This window comes from Dipodomys spectabilis, unplaced genomic scaffold (assembly GCF_019054845.1).
Source record: "Dipodomys spectabilis isolate Male_0828 unplaced genomic scaffold, ASM1905484v1 ptg000075l, whole genome shotgun sequence".
NCBI lineage: Eukaryota > Metazoa > Chordata > Mammalia > Rodentia > Heteromyidae > Dipodomys > Dipodomys spectabilis.
In genome coordinates, this window is record NW_024870752.1 from 10,920,117 (window position 1) to 10,942,441 (window position 22,325).

The window sequence follows — 22,325 nt, forward strand, 5'->3', positions numbered from 1 at the left end:
TCTACTGTTTATGTTGGTAATTGCTTTGGGAAGCCATTCACGAAGACTTAGAAAACCTTTGGTGGTGATTATTTCAAGGCTGAGGCTGGTTAATGGAAGCAAGAAAAAGAACAGACAGTGGACAGGAAAAAAAATAATGTTTAGGGTACAGGTAGAATGAATCATGTGAAAAACAAACATAGGCAAAGATTTTGCCATTGCTGCATCTAAAGCTCATCCAGACAAAACTTTTCTCCCCAGGGAGAAAGACACTCTTTGTGGGGAGCACTAGGGTCTGAACTCAAGGTCTTATAGCTGATAGGCAGGAACTCTGCTACTTTGACATACCTTAGACCTTTTATTCATTATTTCTCAGATCATGTCATACTTCCTGACTTGGTCTGCATCTGGACTGCAATCTTCCTGTTTTTCATTTCCCACTGTAGTTGGGATGACAGGAATATGCCACCATGCCCCGACTCTTCCGCTGAGATGGACTTTTCTGCCCAACTTTGCCTGGAACTGAGGTCCTCCTGATTGATTTCAGCCTTCCCCGTAGCTAGGAGGACAGGTACATGCCACAGGGCCCAGCTATTGGCCAAGAAGGGGCCTTGCATGCACACACAGGCTGGTCTCACACTGACATCTTCCCAATACCAGGCTCCCAAGTAACTAGGATTACAGGTGTGTGCCACGGGTGCCCAGGTCCAAATCTGAAAACAAATCCAAGTAGCCAGGCTAATGTGTAATAGGTCATGCCTGTGACCAGCTGCAGTGAGGCAGGGTGGATGAGAGGAAAATGAGGCATGGTAAACAGCTGCCAGGAATTCACAAAATCTGAAGCTTAAAGCAAATGCAGGAGATGTTCATCCATCGACTTCCCTTAAGATTAAGGGACCAGGAGGATGGCTCAGTGGAAGAACTGAGGGACTGCGCCCAGGCCCAGAGTTCAGGCCCCACAACCAACAAAAAAAAAAAGAAAAGATGATTAAGGAACCAACATCATTTTAAAGGCAGGAAAACTTAAGGAGAATGAAACCTGAGGAAGGCACTTTGGAAGCACTCTGTCTTCTACCTTTGAGACACCTCGCCTCAGGAATTAGCATTTACTTGGCCAAATGCATCCCTTCCTGCATTCATTGTTGCCTCCAGTGTTAGCATCCTTTCCAGAGAGAAATGCTTCCCTCTCCCAAATCATATAAACAACCAGACTGGTAAACAAGAGCCAGGAACTTAGAAAGTGTAACAAAACCAAGAGTAATTAAGAGCAAAAAACACTTATCTACATAACTTTAAGTCAGATCCCCTGCCTTTATCATTTCAATACCCCGATGCCAAATAGCTCAGTGTTTCTCCTTTTGAGCACCCACACTCAGTTAAGAGTGTGCCTCTACTTTCCTGTTTGTCTGCTTTCTTGTTTCTTGTCTGCTCGGTTGCTCTTTGAATACTCAATAAAGCGCTGCCATGTTTTCTTACCGTTGTAACTTATCCAGAAAAATCTTTTTTGTTGTTGTTGGTGGTGGTCATGGGCCTTGAACTCAGGGACTGGGCACTGCCTCTGAGCTCTTTTTTCTCAAGGCTAGCACTTTGAGCCACAGCACCACTTCTAGTTTTGAACCAGGATTCTCAGATCTCAGTCTCCCGAGTAGTTAGGATTATAAGTGTGAGCCACCAGCATCTGGCCATAAATTCTTATTCTTATTCTGTACTTGAAGTCAAGGATAACTCTCACCTGCACCCACTGATAGTTCAACAGACACAACAAATCATTTAGGGTAAGGAAATAACTGTAGTACAAGGAAAGTATCAAAGGATAATAATAATAAACCAATTTCTGAGTTCAAAGGGGGCTTAAAACCTAATAGAGAAAATGTCCACAAGGTTGATGCTCATGCCAGCGTCTGGAGACTTCCCCTGGGGCACTTGCTAGTCCCGCAGAACTATACTGACTCTCATCTTCCTCCCATTCCTTCTTTGCATTTGAAGAGTTAAAAATTAGGAACCTCACTTCACCATTACCATTATTAACTTGCTAACTGCTGACTTTGCTTCTGTAAATATGCTTGCATTCAGACCCCCTTTGGCCTGGGAGATAAAATTGGCAGTAACTCAAGTATTGGCCGGCCCAGATGTCCGGATATCAGCCCACCCAGGACAAGGACAGCGATTATAGATAGCACATGTTCTTCAGTTCCAAATTAATTAAGCCATCCCTGGGACAAACCTTGACAATGACCACCTGGCCAGACCACAAACTGGGCCAAATGTCAACCAATCACAAGTCTGTAACTATGTGAACTCCCCTAACCCTTATTGTCCAAAGTAACCACCCCCTTTGAGTCCCCCGCGCCAATCATTTTACAAAGAGTGTTACAAAATTTCCCGCGTGGCAAAGTGATTGTTGGTGTATATGATGACCTTTAAATGGACCAATCATGGGATGCTTTGTGTTATGCATTAATCTTGTGGTTTTTGCCTTTAAAAAGGCTTGTAATTGCTGCTCGGGGCTCCCTGTCTCCTCGGGACAGAGAGTCCGTTTGCGCAAACGTCAAATAAACTCCTCTTGCTTATTGCATCTCCCGGCCTGGAGTCTGAGTTTTCTGGGGCGCCCTCCCGTTGACGAAAGTATCCTAGGGGAATAGGGTCTTTCACATTAAACTAGAGAAGGCGGGAAAACTTAAAAAACCTGAAGCTGGCTAATTCCCCATTTCAAGTTTCTGAAAAATTAAATGTTTCTAATGAGCCTTTCTGATTCTCACACTTGAATAACCTACGAAGAGTTATCCATACAACTATCCAAAATCAATTATGAGCTGGGTACAGGTGGCTCACGCCTGGCGGTTTGAAGCCAGTGGGACAGTCCGTGGGACTCTTATCTCCAGTTACCACCACAAAACCAGAAATGGAGCTATGGCTCAAAGTGGTAGAGCACTAGTCTTGAGCAAACCAGCTCAGAGACAGTGCCCACGCCCTGAGTTCAAGCTCCACCCCCGGAAAAAAAAAGTCGGAGGCTGGCTTTGAAAGGCGATCTTCAGATCTCCACTTCTTCCTGAGTTAGGATTACAGGTGTGAATCACCAGCTCACAGCGGGTCAGATGGATCCTCTAACCTTCAGTTCCAGCCCCTGCATCATTCTGTTCCTGCTTTCAGGGTTCTTCTACCCAAACAGGAGTTTGGGATACTGGCCAGCAAGTATCATCATTAGCTGGAGGAGAGCTGGCAGGAGAGAATGGATGGCTACAGAAAACACCCCTGGGTCCCAGTGCTATAGAAACCAGGGATTGTATTTGTAGCATGCTGGGGGCATGCTAAATGCCATCATAAATTCCTCAGCTGGGCTAACATATTGCAGATAAATGCTGGCAGAGCTAAAGTTGGCGAGGGGTGGTGGTGGTAATAAACATCGTGGCTGTTACTGAGGAGAAACTCCAACGCATGCACACTTCTGCGGTTTTTTATTGTTGTGGTTTGGTTTGGTTTTGCTGATCCTGGAGCTTGAACTCTGGGCCTGAATGTTGTCCCTGGGCTCCTGAGCCTGGCTCTCCAAGACTCTTTTCTTCGATTAGCCACCAAAAGGTGGAAGCGAAGCTGTGGCTCAAGTGGTAGAACACCAGCCCTGAGCTGAGCTAGAGAGGGAAGTCCTGAGTTCAAGCCCTAGTATCAGCACACGCACACACACGCGCGCACACGCACACAAACACACACACACACTCTCCTCTCTCTCTCTCTGTCTCTCTCTCTCAGACCCTGAGTGATAGCCATTCATTGCTCCTACAAGCCTTCGCAGACTCAATTTCGTAGATGTGTGAACCAAATGACCTGAAGTTTCAGTCTGGAAATTACCTGACCCTTTCTATGAACCTCCTGGCACATCTCCCAGATTCTAGAAAGAAAGGAGTTTTACATCTTGGACATTAATGAATGATATATACACAGGAAAGAGGAAATATGCTATCTGAAAGTAAATTAGTGTGCCATGCTTATCCAGAACTCAAATCGGATTAAGGTTCATTCGTCCCATGTCTGGGAAAACAAGAGGGATGGTTGAAAATGGCTTCAAGACAATGTTGTTAAGCTGTTAAGCCCGATTCCTCCTCACCCATAGGACTTACTAACTCCTGTGTCTGCACAAAACAAAGAGGGCAAAGTGAAGCAAGAGGAGCCTGTGGTACCTGGACTATGGTGGCTGCTACGCAGCCCTGCTGAGTGTCTGAATGTCTCTAGGTGAACCACACCCCCAGGCACTCATTTCTTTCCTTTTTCTTTTCTTTTTTTGCCAGTCCTGGGACTTGAACTCAGGGCCTAGGCACTGTCCCTGAGCTTCTTTTGCTCAAGGATAGCAGCACTTTACCACTTGAGCCACAGCGCCACTCCCAGCCGTTCCTGTGTATGTGGTATGGAGGAATCAAACCCAGGGCTTCATGCATGCTAGGCAAGCACTCTACCACTGAGCCACCTTCCCAGCCCATGGTGCTCCTTTCCCTCCAGAGGTATTACAAATTCAGTTCCTTGTGTGAAACACTTTGATTTTTAAATGTTGATAACAAGGATGTAGCTCAATGATTCTCAGCCTGTGGACTGGAGTTAGCCTGCAGGGCTCACCTTCCCTACCCAGGCAGTAACCATCCTTAAGGCTGCAGAAGGGAACTGCAATGCATCCTGTAGGACAACAAGGTCTTAGAAAAGTGCTCATCGGAATACCCCAAACCTTCCCGCATCAACTCTGTGTGGTTTTATGATCATCCCACACATCTTCACTCTTTGTCTTCTGAAAGAAACAGGTTGCTACAACCGGAACAGCAAAGACAAAGGTGTAAGAAAGCAAGCAACTAGCCAAGAGCCTAGCTTGTTACCCTAGCTACTAGGGAGACAGAGATCAAGAGCATCATGGTTGGAGGCCAGAACAGGCAAAAAGTCCATGAGATCTCTGTAATCCCAGTTACAATAGGAAATATAGAGTATAATAAAGCATGAAAAACATACCAGGGTATTAGAGGAATATGACTAACAAAATATTATAGATTGAAAATGTAACATAAGCCTAAATATCTTTCCTACTTTGTGTTTGTGTGTATACTGGTGTGCTTAAACTCAGGGCTATGGTGCTCTCCCTTAGCTTTTTCAATTAATGCTGGAGAGGTCTACCTTTGAGCCACAGCTCTCCTCTGGCTGCTTTGGTGGTTAATTGGAGAGTCTCACAGACTTTCTTGTCCAAGATGGCTTGAAACTGTGATCCTCAGATCTCAACCTCCTGAGTAGCTAGAATTACAGGCATGAGCTACGGGCACCCGGCTTCATTCCTACTTTTGATACATCGTGCCATGACCCGCTGGCTTGTGCCTTGTAAGGCCTGGGTTTTAGCGTAAGAACACAACGGAAGCATGTAAAGGCTGATCAAGTCCTTTCTTACCTTTTTCTTCATCTGAGAGTTCTTCAATTGGTTCCAGGACATGTGACGAGAATGGCTGCTCCACTAATAGGGAAAAGTAAGAATAAAATGAAAGTTCAGCCACAAAGCAATGTCAATTTCCTTTCAATTCTGCCAGTCCTGGGGTTTGAACTTGGGGCCTGGGCACTGTTCCTGAGCTTCTTTTGCTCAAGGCTAGCACTTAAGCCATAGCACCACTTCTGGCTTTTTCTGTGTCTGTACCATATACACAGAGTGCTCTGTGCAAGCACGCTACTACTAAGCCATCTTCCTAGCCTGTTAGGGCATTTAAATAGTGCCTAAATCCCAAGTACCAACTAGGAAAACAACACTGAGGCAGGCAGTTAAAAAACTAGCCGGTTTTACATGGACTATTTACAGTTAATTTCTCCATTAACTGTAAATCTAATTGTGAAAATTTTATTTTTTTAAATAATCAAGTTTAAAGTACCCAAGAGTTCAAATCAATCTATCAGTAAATCAAACAGGGCACAATTGCAAAAATCTTTGCCATATATCATCTACCTTAAACGATGCACCAAAAATATGCTTACATAAAATAAAAACAAAGCTGGGTGCCAGTGGCTCACACTTGTAATCCTAGCTACTCAGGAGGCTGAGAGCTGAGGATCACGGTTCAAAGCCAGCCTGGGCAGAAAAGTCCCTGAGCTTCTTACCTCCAATTAACCACCAGGAAACTGGAAATGGTGCTGTGGCTCAAGTGGTAGAGCGCTTGCTTTGAACACAAGGACAGTGGGGAGGCCCAGAGTTCAAGTCCCATGACTGACATAAATTAATTAATTAATTAATTAAAATAAAACTATCTCTTCCATGTAGGAGGTGTCGATCTGTAGTACCTCACACCCAAGCTTGGCAACCTGACAAGCACGAGTAGCTGCTGGCCAAGAAAGAGAGCCATGATGAAGAGCTGTGAGAGCAAGAGTGCGCATGACAGGTCAGCAGCAAGATCAACTCTTTGCACCTAGACCACAATCCTCCTATGGTTGGGATGACAGAGGCATGCTGCTGGTGCCCAGCGACTTACTGGTTGAAAAAGGTCTCACCAACTTTATGCTCAGGCTGGCCTCTTAGTGAGATCTTCCTGATTTTGGCCTCCTGAGGAGCTAGGATGAGCCACTGTATCTAAGATCCATTGTTTTTGTGTGTGCATGTAGGTCCTGGGGCTTGAGCTCAGGGCCTGGGCATGCTAGCTCAAGGCTAACATTCTATTACTTGATAGAATGCTCCATTTCTGGCTTTTTGGTGGCTAACCAGAGATAAGAGTCTCACACACTTTCCTTCATGGGTTGGCTCTGAACTGTGATCCTCAGGATCTCAGCCTCCTGAGTAGCTAGGATTACAGGCGTGAGCCACCGGCATCCTGTTTGTTGGTTATTTTTAAGACAAGATTTTGCTTCCTGACCAGGCACACTCCTGGATTGCAATCCACCTATTTATAGCTTTCCATCATCCCTGGGATGATGAGTACGAGCCACCGAGTCTAGCTTCCCTCAGGTGAGATGAGGGATTGTCCTGGAATTACGATCCTCTCAATCTCAGTCTCCCATGCAGCTTAGGGTGACAGGTATATGCTACAACACCCAGCCGTGGGTTCAAAAAGGGGGCCTGTGAACTTTTCCACTCACGCTGGCCTTGAACCTCGATCCTCCCAATCTCAGCCTCCCAAGTAGCTAGGATTACATGATCCATTGACACCCAGCTAGATACCTTCCTGCTAACCACTGGAGCTACATGTGGGCTCAACATCCTCTTTGCCCACTCCCCTCATATCAAACTTCCCACCTATACTCTCTACCCCAGAATCTGTTCCAAAGAAAGCCAGCCTAAGACATTTAGCCATCATTACACTGTTTTCATGGGGAAGGATCTCATCAAAGTTCGAGATGGAATGAAAGATGGAAAGTAAACAGGATGATTAAAGTTACGAAATGCATGACTAAGCTCCCAACCACATCACCCTAGAAAAGCTGAGGTGGTGTAGGGGGCCTGGCTGAGTCCCCTTCTGTCTCCTGCCCATGCTCACAAATCAGCTTTGATCCTAGGCCAAGGGCCGTGGCCCCTGCCAGTGTGGCTAGCATTTAACACTAGCAACGGCAGAAGATGCCAGAAGGAGACATGACTGAGTGCTGCAGCCCTGGGCTCTCAGGGGAGGGTCCCCATAAAGCATGTGCTTTAGGCTAACCTTGATGTGATCCCAGACCCTGTAATGTCCCCATCTGATGTGTTCTTCAGTGAGCAACAAAGATAAGCCCGAAGGAAAGAGTGGGCCCTGGATACCTGCTCTCCAAAGGCTAACAATAAGGTAGAAAAGAATGTAAAAGAAGCTAAGACACACTGACAGAGTTACAAAGAGAAATGGCCAGTAGTAAGGAGACAATTTGAAGATTCTTTTCTTGTTTATCCAACATTAAGACAAACATGGCCAGGTGTTGGTGGCTCATGCTGTAATCCTACTCAGGAGACTGAGATCTGAGGATCATAGTTCAAAGCCAGCCTAGGCAGAAAAGTCGGTGAGAATATTATCTCCAATAAACTACCAGAAAACCAGAAGTGGAGCTAGGGCTCAAATTGGTAGAGCACCAGCTTTGAGCAAAAGAGCTCAAGGACAGTGCCCAGGCCGTGTTCAAGCCCCATGACTAACAAAAAAAATGACCTAAGGGTGTGTGTTTTTTGCGGGGGAGGGGGACCTACATGTTCTACACTTGTAAAAAGTAAGATCCAATATGTGAAGAATATTATACTACAATTATGTTGCAATCACAGTATTACAATTTGTGATTAAGACAACTGGTCCACCTAAAATAATCATAGACCAAGAAACAAGGTACAATCAAGAAATTCCTCATGAGTCATCATTACTAAAAACATCATTACTAAAGACCATTATATAGACCAGAATCTATAAAGACAAATGTCCCCTTAAACTGACCAGATCAATCATGGACTTGAGTCCTCCTTTGTAGAAAATCACAACCAAGAGTGGGGTGAAATAATCATTATTCTAGAGCATTTTGTAGTAAGGTGAGAAAAAGGTAATATCCTCTGATCTTGATATACTATGAAAATTATAAGTACTTTAATATCTGAACAGCTCTAAATGTTCACCCTATGTTAATAATGATAATCAGCAACCACTGGGCATTAGTGCTTACATCTGTAATCCTAGCTACTCAGGAGGCTGAGACTTAAGGATCATAGTTCAAAGCCAGCTCGGGCAGGAAAGTCCATGAGACTCTTATCTCCAATGAACCACCAAAAGCCAGAAGCAGAGCTGTGGATTAAAGCGGTAGAGCAAAAAAGCCAAGCAAATGTACAATGCCCTGAATTTCAAGCCCCCCCCCAACAACAACAATAATGATAATAATAATTGGTAATAATAATAATAACCAGCGATCTTGGAGGGCTGTTTTAAGACCTGAATCTTGGCAGCAATTTCATCCAGTGAAATTTCATGCTGCTATTTCCTTCAGTTTCCATCATGTCTTTTTCTAGATTTTCCTAACCAATTGTTGGAAGTGTTTATTTTTAAAAAAGGACTTGCTGTGACACTGAAAGTTATAAAAACAAGCACACATGCCCTGTGGCGTGTGCTGGTTGGCTGATTTAGGAGCAAGTCACTACCTTCTTTCCTTACTCCATTCCACAGAAATCATAAACAAGCATGGCATCGCTCATGGTTGTTGGAAGCCCAACAACCATAAACATCAGGTGCTTCATTTTTGGTTTGCCATATTACACATAAAGACTGCACTTGTACGAACTGTTTTAGAACGCGCTCAGGTGTTTTCTGCTTGACATAACTACCCTGCCCCCCAGCACTGCGGGTTAATAAATGATCTAACTGGGAGTGAAAACTGCATACAACCCTCCAAGACGGCCACTCGTACTTACCATGGGCCATTGTTAGGTTTGACTTAGCTTCCAACATCTGCGGGGCTGAGGCACTTACTGCAACAGCGTAGGAAAGAAAAAAAAACAAAACAAAAAAAGCTCGGGAGATCCATCATGGAAACAACCAAAGCTATCAAGGAGGAACGCATCCTCACATAGGCCACCAGACACCCAGAGCGTGTGGTCTCCCAGGGGACAAACATGACAAATAGCATAGTGCTGGGAATTGAACCTACTGCTTTGTGCACTACCCCTGTGTTCTAAAAACATGGGATGCAGTAGCTTTGAGTATATTAGGACCATGCAACCATGATTACTTACTATGGAATCTTAAAACATGCTTGCCACAACCTCCACTCTAAAATACCTGCACCTGCCAGTGGCCTTCTCTCATTTCTATTTGCCGTTCTCAGCCCTGGTGACTGTTCATCTACTTTGCTTTCATCTACTTTGCCTATTCTGAATACTGCATAGGTGGACTTGTGCAATAGGCTGTCTTTGGTGTGTGGCTTCTTTCACTCAGTTGATTTCAAGGTTCATTTCCATGTATCAATACACATGTATTTGTTAATACATGTGTAAATAGCAGTGTGTGATTTTCATGGCCAAGGAGCATTCCATTGTATGAAAAGACCTCATTTGTGGGTGTGTGTATGTGTGTGTATGACAGTACTGGAGTTTGAACTCATGGCCTTGAAGTCTTCCTTGGTTTTGGGCTGGAGACTGATGATACTCTATCACTTGAGCCACTTCCAGCTTTTTGCTGCCTAATTGGAGATAAGACTCTCTCAGATTTGTCCGCCTGGGTTGGCTCCAAATCATGATCCACAGATCTCAGCCTCCTGAGTGGACAGGATTACAGGTGTGAGCTATCAGCACCAGGCTGAGAACATATTTTTATCTGTCTATTACTTGATGGACATTTAGGTTGTTTCCTCATCGGGTTTACTGTGTATGATGCTGCAATGAACATTTGTAGATGACAAGCCAATTCTAAAAAATACTCCTAGCACTGGGCTGTAAAGACACACATGGCATCATTAATTATTCAGCTACAATCTTTAAACAGGGGTATATGTAAGATTAAATACTATTTTGAATTCTGCAGAAAATTAGATTGCTCAGTCTCCCTTCTAATATTTGATCATTCTTATCCCAGGGTCTTTTCTGGATCATTGAATCATACATTAGTTTACATTCAATAACTTACCTCTAAGTTTATTATGTTTCTCTACTTTATTAAGACTGGTCTTTTATTCTAGTATTTCCAAAAAGTATTAGTTACAACCTCATTCACAATGGCTACTGGTCATAGTGTCCCACTCCCAACCATGTATAAATTGCTGTCTCTCCTGGAAATGTGACCTTTGAACTCATTTATAGCTAGTATCCTCTAGACCAAAGCTTGGTAAAGTATAGCCTTTGAGCTATATCCAGTCTATCTTTATAAAGTTTTATTGAAACACAACCTAGTTTACTTATGTAAGTAGTCTAAGGCTGGTTTTGTACAATAGCAGAGCTGAAGGGCTCAGAAGAAATCACCTAGTTTATGAAGCCTACATAGTCACTAGTCCTTTATAAGAAAACAGTCTAGATCTTATTCTAGTTTACAGAATCAAATCATCTTATCTGGTTAAAACTGGTCATCGCCTGGTTTTCTTCCTACATTGCAGAGTTCATTCCTTTATTATGCGAGTAGTAAACAAGTAGGAAATGATAAACACTGGGGTCCACAGATCTCGCCACATGTGCCTCACATTAGACCACAGAAGTACACTTCCAAACTGTAAAGAGAATACTTTGGGGTTTAACTATTGAATATTGACAGGTGCAGGGGTTTGATCAGATGATTGAACTGACCACAGGTGAAGACAGGTGGATACCTTTCTCCAAGTCAGACTATGGAGGTGACCCAGGAGGCTGAGATCTGAGGACTGTGGCTCAAAGACAGCCTGGGTAGGGTATTCTGAGACTCTTTCTTATCTCCAAAGTGGCACTGTCACTCAAAGTGGTAGAGCACTATCCTTGAGCAAAAAAACTCAAGGACGATGCCCAAGCCGAGTTCAAGCCCCATGACCACCATCACCACCACCAACAACAAAAAGAATATGGTAGTCACCACTAGTGGTCACATAATTGAACAGTGCAGAACTGTAGAAAAAAAAAAAAAAAACACAGCATGATGCCAAAGAATGTTTAGTCATCCCTTCATAAATGGTATTGCAAAAATAATAGGTTTAATTAGGCAAAGTCAACACAAAATCACGTGCTATTTACAACCTTGGATTTCGGAACTAGGTCAAAGCCAGGAATCAAAATAAATCATTATATAATCACCAAATGTACTGGTTTCCTGAGAAACATCTGTGCAAGAACAAGTGAAAGTTATGTTTGCTTTAGCATTTTAGAGATGTTTTAGAGTCTTGGCTATTTCAGAAACTTACTAGGTATAGCTGGGGCAGCAGGCTTGGGCTCAAAAGTCTGCCAGGCTGAAGAAGCCCCTGAAATGACAAAAATGTAAGTTAATAACAAAATCACAAGCAATGGATTCAACCGCAACATCTTTTGTGCTCCTTTTTGTCCCCTGGAGAAATCATAAATGAAACTCAATAGAAAGCACCTTACTCAATAGAACAAATACGTTCTAACATGAATCCTTTTCAAGTTGAATTTTTTCCTGAAGTGAATGTCAGTCAAGTGCCTGTGATCTCTAAATGTTTATTCAGACATCCCTCAGCACCTTAACCCTTACTGTTCCAAGAGAAGAGAAACGATAACTCTTTTTCTCCAATACTTTATGGGGGAGGGGGAGAAATCCAGCTTGTGAATAATAGCACCAAATCCTAGCTGAAAACCCTCAAGCAGGCAAGACTTTGTTTCTCTAATTTTTGTTTTTTGGTGGGGAGCAGAACTGGGGTTTGAACTCAGGGCTTTGTGCACTCTTACTACATGAACCTCTCAACCAGTCCCTTTTTGTATGGGTTATCTTCAAGATGGGATCTTCTTGCTTTATGCCTGGGATTGCCTGGACTGTGATCCTCTTGTTTGGGTTTCCCTTTGTCTCTGTGATGACATGTCTATACCACCACACCCATCCATGGGTTGAGATGGAGGCTGGAGAACTTGAATGCCCAGGCTGGCCTCAATCTTGGTTCTCTATCACTTGAACCACTTCACCACCCATTTTCACTCTACTTTGTTTTTCAAACAGGATTTTTTTAAGATCTGGGCCAGCCTGGGATCACAATTCTCCCATCGTTACCTTCCACATAACTGAGATTACAGGTATGCACCAACATACCTGGTCCAGGGACAGATTTCTTCATCTGAAACATGAAAGAGCTGGAACTGGAATCCGTGGCCAGGAGGCCAAGTGGAAGGCCCACTTTTAAGCTTCCCTTAGGGCTATGGTCTGCCTCTGGCCTAGCTCTTGACCAAGGTAAGATGAGTGACTTATTATCATTGCTACCGTCAGCAGGATGCACTTACTCCAACATGCTTAGAATTGGGCCTGGATCCCAAACTCCCATCATGGAGATAATACAGCAGGATTGCAGAGTAATTTAGAATAATTAAGGGCTTAATATCAATCCTAATAGCTAACACTGATGAGTGTTTGGCAGGTGGGAACCCTTTTTTCATGCTTTAAACTCATTTAATCCCCACAACAAACTCATGAGGCAGTTACTACACAGTTGCCTTCACTGAAGCGAGATTCACAGTGCTACAAAAAGCTGGAGATGGTTGTTGAACCCAGCCCAGACCCTATGCCTTTAATAAGAACTCTGTGTGACACTACATAAATCAAGAGGTTCGTCGGACTTGGTGATACATGCCTGCAATCGCAGCACTCTGCAGACTTAGGCTGGAAGATTGGGAGTTTGAAGCTACCTGGCAAGTTGGGATACACAGCAAGACCTCATCTCAAAGAAAAAAAAAGTAACTTTGAGAGGGGATGGGGAGAGTAAATGGCTACTAAACAGTATCTATGAGCACAACAGACTTCTGGTTTTTGTTTTTCAAATGAAAACATTTAATAGCAGTTTCAATTTTTTCAAAAAGATTCTTCAGCTCTCTGGGTTATGACAATAGATATCTCAAGTATTATAACAACAACAACAAAAATCTGTTGGGCGCCAGTGGCTCAGCTTGTAATCCTAGTCACTCATGGGACTGAGATTTGAGGATTATGGCTCAAAGCTGGCCCGGGCAGGAAAGGCTGTGAGACTCATCTCTAATTTAACCACCAGAAACCTGGAAGTGGCGCTGTGATTCAAAGTGGTAGAACACTAGCCTTGAGTGAGAAAAGCTCAGGGACAGCGCCCAAGCCCTAGGTTCAAGCCCCATAACCAACAACAAAACAACAAAACATTCTCCCAAATCCAAAGATCAAGAAGAATGGCATCTTAGAGGACATGAATCAGCTGGGTCCGTGGAGCTGTGTGTGGAGCAGGCAGAGGCCAAGGGGGGAGGGGGGGGCCCTTCCCCCCCGGGGCTTAGCCACTTACCTCTGAATTCACTGATGTTGTTTGATGGTTTACTGGTAAACTCTTTAATCTGCAAAAGAACAAGTCTTTAGCAATTCCTGTTTGCACTAGAGAGGGCTGCTTGCTGCATAGTGCACACACCCAGTTGCTAGCAAATGAACCTCTGTGACAAATCATCCAAAGACAACAGGCACACGCACCCCAAAAGCACAGAGGCGTGGGGTTCATAAAAGGAACATATTGGGGTTCAGCTGCTTCTCAAAGGAATTCCTCCTGGAAGAAATTCTTACCTAACCTCCAATTCGTTCTGAATTCTAACTGAATCAATCTCTTCTACTTTTAGATAATTTATTTATTTATTTTTTGATGCCAGTCCTTGGGCTTGAACTCAGGGCTTGGATGCTGTCCCTGAGGTTTCGTGCTCAAGGCTAGTACTTTACCACTTGAGCCACAGCTCCACTTTCAGCCTCCTGAATTGCTGGGATCACAAGGGTAAGCTACAAGCACTAGCCATGCATTGTCTTTTTTTGTTAGTGGTGGTGGTCTTGGGGCTCGAACCCAGGGCCTGGGTACTATCTCTTAGCATTTTTTGCTCAAAACTAACACTCTACCACTTTTAAGCCACAACACCACTTTTGATTTTCTGAAGGTTAAATGGAGATAAGGAGTCTCATGGACTTTCCTGCCTGGGCTGGCTTTGAATTGTGATCCTCAGACCTCAGCCTCCAGAGTAGCTAGGATTACAGGCGTGAGTCACTGGCTCCTGGGTCATTTATTTAGTGACACTCCGGATTCAGTCAGGGCCTCAGTCATGCTGGGCAGGTGCTCTACCACTTGAGGCACACCTCCAGCCCTTTTTGTTTCAGTTCATGCTTTAGACAGTGTCTCACCATTTTGCCTGACCTCAGACTGAAATCATCCTATCATTACCTCCCAAGTAGTTGGGATTACAGGTGTGAACAACCACCATGCCTGGCTGCTGCTGCTTCATCTTCTTTTTTGTTTTGGGGGTTTGTTGTTGTTGTTGACATAGGATTTCATTCACATTTTGCCCTGACTGGCCTCAAACCATAATCTTCTCAACCTCTGCCTCCCTGAACAGCTGGGATTATAGCTGTGTTGCCATCTCTATTTTATTGCATTTGTAAGCAATTACAAGGAGAAAAAAAATCTCCCATCTTTTTTAAATCCTATATAAGTGACAGATACTCTAAAATAAAAAGTCCACGTTCTCAGGGGAATTGCGTGGCTTAGTGAAACGCAGTGCCCAGGTTCTCAGCGGCCATACCTGCTGCCTCTGAGTGATGATCAGCTCATTCTGCTCCTGCAGTCTCTGGCCCAACTCTTCTATCCTTTTCTTGTAGAATGCATTACTTGCATTTAGATCATCTATCATTGAGGTTCGAAGTTTCTCTATATGTGACAGCAGCTGGCAAAATAAATAAATAAAAATTAAGCCGGGCGCTGGTGGCTCACGCCTGTAATCCTAGCTACTCAGGAGGCTGAGATCTGAGGATCGCGGTTCAAAGCCAGCCCGGGCAGGAGAGACCGTGAGACTCCTTTCTCCAATAAACCACCAGAAAACCGGAAGTGGCGCTGTAGCTCAAGTGGTAGAGCGCTCGCCTTGAGCTGAAGAGCTGAGGGACAGCGCCCAGGCCCAGAGTTCAAGCCCCACAACCGACAAAAAAAAAAAAAAAATTAATAAAGGCATTCGTGAACAGGCTACATGTGCCATGTCTTTTTCTCTTGCCCCCTGCCATAGATTTTATATGCATGCCTTGCTTGATGGCTTTGCTGGTCTTGTATAGTCCTTATATATCAGGTGAGCGAATGACTACTCTGATCACAGACTACCAAGGGCCTCGCTACCCTAGATGTGCGTCTCTCCTGAGGAAGCTCATGACCCAAGAGAGACAACATCATGTCACGGGTAGCTGAGCCAGCCTGTGTTCGTCACCGGAACGATGCATGCATGAGCAGCAGTGCAGCCTGAAAATGCCTCCCCAGAGCTCCCACACCTCCACGCAAATCTGACCATGCCCACTGGCCTGAGCATGGCTCCTGTGTCAGCCCCGCTCAAATGCCTATTCTCTGGACCAGAAAATGTAGTGGACTTTTTATTTTTTACATTCCCAGCAATCAGCACAATCCCTGGTTCCTAGCCGGTTAAGTGGGGGGAAGGAAAGAGCTGAGGGAAAGAAGGAAAGAGAGAGGAAGGAAGGAAAAAAAGAAGATGAGAAATACCTGGGTGCAGGTGGCTCATGCCTGTAATCCTAGCTACTCAGGAGGGTGAGATCTGAAGATTGCAGTTCCAAGCCCAGGCAGAAAAGTCCCTGTGAGATTCTTATCTCCAATAAACCACTCAAAAACTAGAAGAAGAGCTGTGGCTCCAAGTGGTAGAGTACTAGCCTTGAGCAAAAGAGCTCAGGGACAGTGCCCAAGCCCTGAGTTTAAGCCCCACAACCAGCCAAAAAAAGAAAAAAAGAGAGATGAGAATTGCATATACAGATTCATCTTTGTAAACAGTGTAAGGAAAGATCATGTTCTGGATAAACAAATTCAAGAATTTGCTTTCAATAATTTAGGGAATGGCTCATAATGCAATTTCAGTAATTGTTCAATCAGAGGGGTATTTTTGTATTTTAAAAGGTAACCTGGTGCCAGTGGCTCAGCCACTCAAGAGGCTGAGATCTGGGTCTGGGAAGGTGGCTCAGTGGTAGAGCGCTTGCCTTGCACGCCTGAGGCCCTGGGTTCGATTCCTCAGCACCACATAAGCAAAAAGAAAAAAGCTGGAAGTGGCGCTGTGGCTCAAGTGGTAGAGCGCTAGCCTTGAGCTGAAGAGCTGAGGGACAGCGCCCAGGCCCAGAGTTCAGGCCCCACGACCGGATCCCCCCCGCCAAAAAAAAGAGGCTGAGATCTGAGGATCACAGTTTGAAGTTAGTCCAGGCAGGAAAATCCTTGAGCCTCTTATCTCCAAGTAAGCACCAAAAAAGCCATAAAAAGTAGAGCTCTGGTTCAAGTGGTAGAGTGCTAGCCTTGAGCAAAAAATGCTCAGGGACAGTGCCCAGGCTCTGAGTTCATGTCCCAGGCACAAACAAACACACATACTCACTCTCTCTCTCACACACACAGACACATACACACACACCAGTTTAAAAAATATATATATCTGGAGGCTGAGAAGGTGGCTCAGTAGTAGAGTGCTTGCCTTGCATGCATGAGGCCCTGGGTTCAATTCCTCAGCACCACATAAGCAAAAAAAGCTGGAAGTGGCACTGTGGCTCAAGTGGTAGAGTGCTAGCCTTGAGGTGAAGCGCCAAGCGACAGCACCCAGGCCCTGAGTTAAGGCCCCACAACTGACAAAAAAAATCTGGGGTTCTGGTTTAGAAACTTGGCCCTGATAAACAATTTGGGGGAGTCACTTCTGGTACCAAGAAACAAGGAGACGCAGGAAACACCAAGAAAGATGTCATTTTGATACCAGAATTAGGAGTGGGTAAGAAAGACATAGAAAAGAGCTTACTGAGAGAGGTCAGAGGAAAGCGTATGAACAAGACCTTGGTCAGATACTATCTCACAAGGTGCCTAGCCCTGGAGTGCATTGTTTTCAGGCAGGCAGTGCCTGTCCTGAGGCTTGAACTCAAGGGCTGGACGCTGTCCCTGTGCTTCTCTTCTGCAAGGCTGGCACTCCACCCCTTGAGCCACAGCTCCACTTCTGGCTTTTTGGGGCATAGTTTATTGGAGACAGTCTCACAGATTTCCCTTTTGGGGCTAGCTTTGAACCATAATCTGAGATCCTCAGATCTCAGCATCCTGAGAACCTAGGATTATAGGTGTGAGCCACCAGTGCCCAGCTTTGAGTCCAGTCTATCATTTCCCTTCCTGCACATGACACCATCCTCCTCCTCCTCGTCCCCCTGTATGGCCATTCTCCCACCTCCCCAGCTCTCAGGCATCTTCTGCTGGGTCAAAAGGCCATGTTATTGATTACCTGTGACTCCCTTTGAACTCTTCCCACTGTTATTTTAAAAAGAAAAGAAAAGACTGCCAAGAATCTAGATAGAGCAATAAAAAGTTGGCAGAGAGAACCGCCCCTAAAGAAAAAAACACAATAGGTGCATTGTGGGAAGAAGAGGCACCAACCATGTGGAATAATGAATAGTTAGGGCTCAGGCGCAGATTACCGCACCTGATTGAATTCCCCAGTGTGAGGGTGCAGAGGGACGCAAGCAGCCTCTGAGCCACCAAGCAGCAGACGATGTGGCGGCGCCACCTGGTGACCCATATGAAGCCACACACGGCTGGGGAACCAGGCAAACAACAGTGGTCTTTCTGCCTATCATAAGCATCCGTGACAAAGCAGCAGCTGAGAAAGTGATCTGCTGATCGTCTCCCAGATAGTTCCAATTACAGGCATGAGCCACCACATCTGCCTGCTTTAGTTACTGTTTTTAGATAGAATCTCCTGCTTATTCCTGAGGCCAGATTTCAACCAGGATCCATCACATCTCTAGCCCTCTTGTGGGGCTGGGAGTATAGACTCCTATCACCAAGCCCGGCTTGGACCACCACATCCAACTTGTTTGTTGAGATGAGATCTTGTTAACATTGTAACTCCAGCTGGCTTCAACCTGTAATCTTCCCAATCTCTGCCTCCCAAGTAACTGAGGCTACAGGTATGAGCAACTATATACATGCCCAGCCCAGCAATGATACAATTTTTAAAGTTAGATCAAGATGTTAAGTCATTTAAAGTTAGATCAAGATGTCACATTCCCACCAAATGTCTTCTAAAATTGTCTGCCATAGTGCTTAGTGGAATTTTTGTTTGCTTTCTTGCTTTAGTTTGGCATTAGTACATCTCATGGTTTCTGTTTCTTTTTATTGTATTTATCCAATTTAGGAGAAATACAAGCTGATAAATTCTGTGGCCTCTAAGCCTTCCTCATTCTATTACACTTAGAAATTGACTGATGTGTGACACATGACACTTGGTTTGGCACTCTACAAGAAAGGTCATGGCAGAACATGTACAGAAGAGGAAACATCTTTTTCCATTCAGAACAGGTGGACAGGGATACAAGCGCACAAACCATTCCAGGTGAAAAAGGTAAATACAAGTTTCTCTAAGATCATGTCAGCTGTATCTGTTCAGATTTTTTGGTAGTAAAAAATCCATTTTAATACTTAATATAGCCAGGTGAAATCAGTACCGTAATTCATCTTCGTTTTTCATTAAAGTGATCTTTCTGTGAATAGTCCTGGTCTTTTAAGATTGAGCTCAACTACAGCTCAGTCACGTGAACAAATCAGATACAGGTGCTCAACAATGAAGCAAAGAGGAAACCACTGAGGGTGTTGTCCTAAAATCATCCTGTGGCTATTAAAAAAAATTAAAGGGATCCGCATAGGGAAAGAAGAAGTTAAACTATCCCTTTTTGCAGATGACATCATACTATACCTTCATGACCCCCAAAACTCCACCCCCAAACTCTTAGAAATTATGAATCACTTCGGCAATGTAGCAGGATACAAAATCAACCCACAAAATCAATCACCTTCCTGTACATTGACAATGTACAAGCAGAGAGGGAAATAAAGGAAGCAACCCCAGGGGCTGGGGAGGTGGCTCAGTGGTAGAGCACTTGCCTTGCATACCTGAGGCCCTGGGTTCAATTCCTCAGCACCACATAAGCAAAAAGAAAAAAAGCCAGAAGTGGTGCTGTGGCTCAAGTGGTAGAGCGCTAGCCTTGAGCTAAAGAGCTGAGGGACAGTGCCCAGGCCAAGAGTTCAGGCCCCACAACCAGACCCCCAAAAAAATTTTAAAAAAAAGGAAGCAACCTCGTTCACAATAACCCCCCCCAAAAAATAAAATATTTAGGAATTAACCTAACCAAAGATGTAAAAGAACTATTTAAGGAAAACTATAAAAACTTAAAGAAAGGGGCTGTGAAGGTAGCTCAGTGGTACAGCGCTTGCTTTGCATGCATGAGGCCCTGGGTTCGATTCTTCAGCACCACATAGGCAAAAAGAAAAAAGCCAGAAGTGGTGCTGTGGCTCAAGTGGTAGAGCGTTAGCCTTAAGCTGAAGAGCTGAGGGACAGCGCCCAGGCCCAGAGTTCAGGCCCCACGACCGGACCCCCCCCCCCAAAAAAAAAACTTAAAGAAAGAAATTACAGAAGACACAAGAAATGGAAAGACCTTCCATGCTCTTGGATAGGCAGACTTAATATAGTGAAAATGGCAATACTGCCAAAATTAATATACAAATTCAATGCAATTCCTATTAAAATGACATACATTTCTGAAATACAGAAAACAGTCCAAATATTCATATGGAACAACGAAAGGCCTAGAATAGCCAAAACAATTCTAGGCAAAAAAGACAACATGGGAGAGATCTCGATGCCAGACTTCAAACTCTACTATAGAGCCATAATAACCAAGACAGCATGGTACTGGCACAAAAACAGACCCAAAGACCAATGGGATAGAATACAAGATCCAGAAATAAAACCACATGCCTACAGTCAGCTAATATTTGACAAAGGAGCCAAAGACATACAGTGGAAGAAACACAGCCTCTTCAACTACTGGTTCTGGGAAAACTGGGCGGCCACATGCAGAAAACTAAAAGTGGACTCCAGCCTATCACCATGCACCAATATCAACTCAAAATGGATTAAAGACCTTAACATCAAACCTGAATCTCTGAAACTACTGCAGGACAGAGTAGGAGAGACACTTGAACTTATAGGCACAGGCAGGAACTTCCTGAACAGAGTCCCGGGTCACAACAAATTGGAGAGACTTGACAAATGGGACTACCTTAAAATAAAAAGTTTCTGCACAGCTAAAGCTATAGCAACTAAACTAGAAAGACAACCAGCTAACTGGGAAAAATATATCAGACAAGGGGCTAATATCCAATATATACAGGGAACTCAAGAAACTAATCCCTCCCAAACCTAACAAACGAATTACTAAATGGGCAAGGGAACTAAAGAGAGACTTCTGAGAAGAAGAGATAAAAATGGCAAAGAAACACATGAGGAAATGTTCATCATCCCTGGTGGTGAAGGAAATGCAAATAAAGACAACCCTGAGATACCACCTTACCCCAGTCAGAATGGCCCACATCCTAAAGTCAACCAATGACAAATGCTGGAGGGAATGAGGAGAAAGAGGAACCCTATTACACTGCTGGTGGGAATGTACACTTATACAACCATTTTGGAAAGCAGTCTGGAGGGTCCTCAGAAAGCTAAATATTGACCTCCCTTATGACCAGTAAGTCATACCACTTCTAGGCATCTATACTGAACAACAGGAACCAGTATACAAGAACACATACATCTCCATGTTTATTGCAGCCCTGTTCACAACAGCCAGGATATGGAAACAACCCAGATGTCCCACTACAGATGAATGGATCCAAAAATTGTGGTATCTATACACAATGGAATATTATGCAGCCATTAGAAAGGACAAAATAATGGCATTTGCAGGGAAATGGATGGAGCTAGAAGAAATCATGTTGAGCGAAGTAAGCCAAGAGCAAAGAGACAAACGGCACATGGTCTCCCTATAAGTGGATGTTAAATCCAAAATGTAAAGTGATACGACAAAATTAACAGGACTTAAGAAACAAAGGACTTCCACTCATCTGGTCGAATCACTACTACATAACCCCACGCTGCTGATCACATATGTGGTATATATGTGCACACCGGAGGGAAACCAGGAGGAGAACACAGAACTAGAGGGAATCAGGGAAAACATACAACAGCAGGACCCATCAGCTGCACTGGACATTGATAAAAGTGAACTAAGCAACTCAATGGCAGCGATGGGAGGGAGGGAACAACTGGGAAAGAGGGAACAGCTGATGCTATGCAAAACAAAAGAAATGTACAGATCACCCAATGTGGAAGAAATAACTGTATCACAAAGCTCATAGAACTCATAAATGTTATAGACCATGATACAATTTGCCCCATGAAAGTTAGAATGTGTTTGTGACTTAAACTAAGCATCACTATCCCACAATACTGTGAAATTTGGGAAATTATGTAACCACTTAATCACAATAAAGAATTTGAAAAAAACTAGAGGGCTGGGAATATAGCTTTGTGATAGACTGCTTGCCTAGTATTCAGGAGGCTCTGGGTTCAATTCTACAGTACCACATAAACAGGAAAAGCTGGAAGTGGTGCTGTGGCTCAAGTGGTAGAGTGCTAGCCTTGAGCACACAGAGGCTCAGGGACAGAGCCCAAGCCCTGAGTTCAAGCCCCAGGACTGGCAAAACAACAACAACAACAAAACAAAAAAAATTAGGGTTTTCCCCTCTGTACATCATCCTTAAAGTAACAATACATTTCTTTAAATAGGGATTTTGAAGCATAGTTTAAAGTATAGAGAAAAGTTTTATGATCAGTTAAGTGAAAAAGCTAATTTTCTATGACTTCATATAAATCAAGTATATATATTTATCTATCTCCACGTATATCTATACTTATA

At 44.0% G+C, this 22,325-nt stretch overlaps 1 protein-coding gene across 2 annotated transcripts in view; it reads right to left on the reverse strand.

The window, feature by feature from the left end:
* Dzip1 (DAZ interacting zinc finger protein 1) overlaps window positions 1-22,325 on the reverse strand; it is a 51,999-nt gene that overhangs the window by 17,347 nt on the left and 12,327 nt on the right. For both annotated transcript variants that reach the window (XM_042682648.1, XM_042682647.1), the window contains exons 8-12: window positions 15,095-15,235; window positions 13,828-13,876; window positions 11,764-11,820; window positions 9,320-9,376; window positions 5,390-5,452 (exon numbers count right to left, since the gene is read on the reverse strand). In XM_042682648.1, coding sequence (XP_042538582.1) covers window positions 5,390-5,452; window positions 9,320-9,376; window positions 11,764-11,820; window positions 13,828-13,876; window positions 15,095-15,235 — 367 coding nt within the window. The remainder of the gene's footprint in view (window positions 1-5,389; window positions 5,453-9,319; window positions 9,377-11,763; window positions 11,821-13,827; window positions 13,877-15,094; window positions 15,236-22,325) is intronic.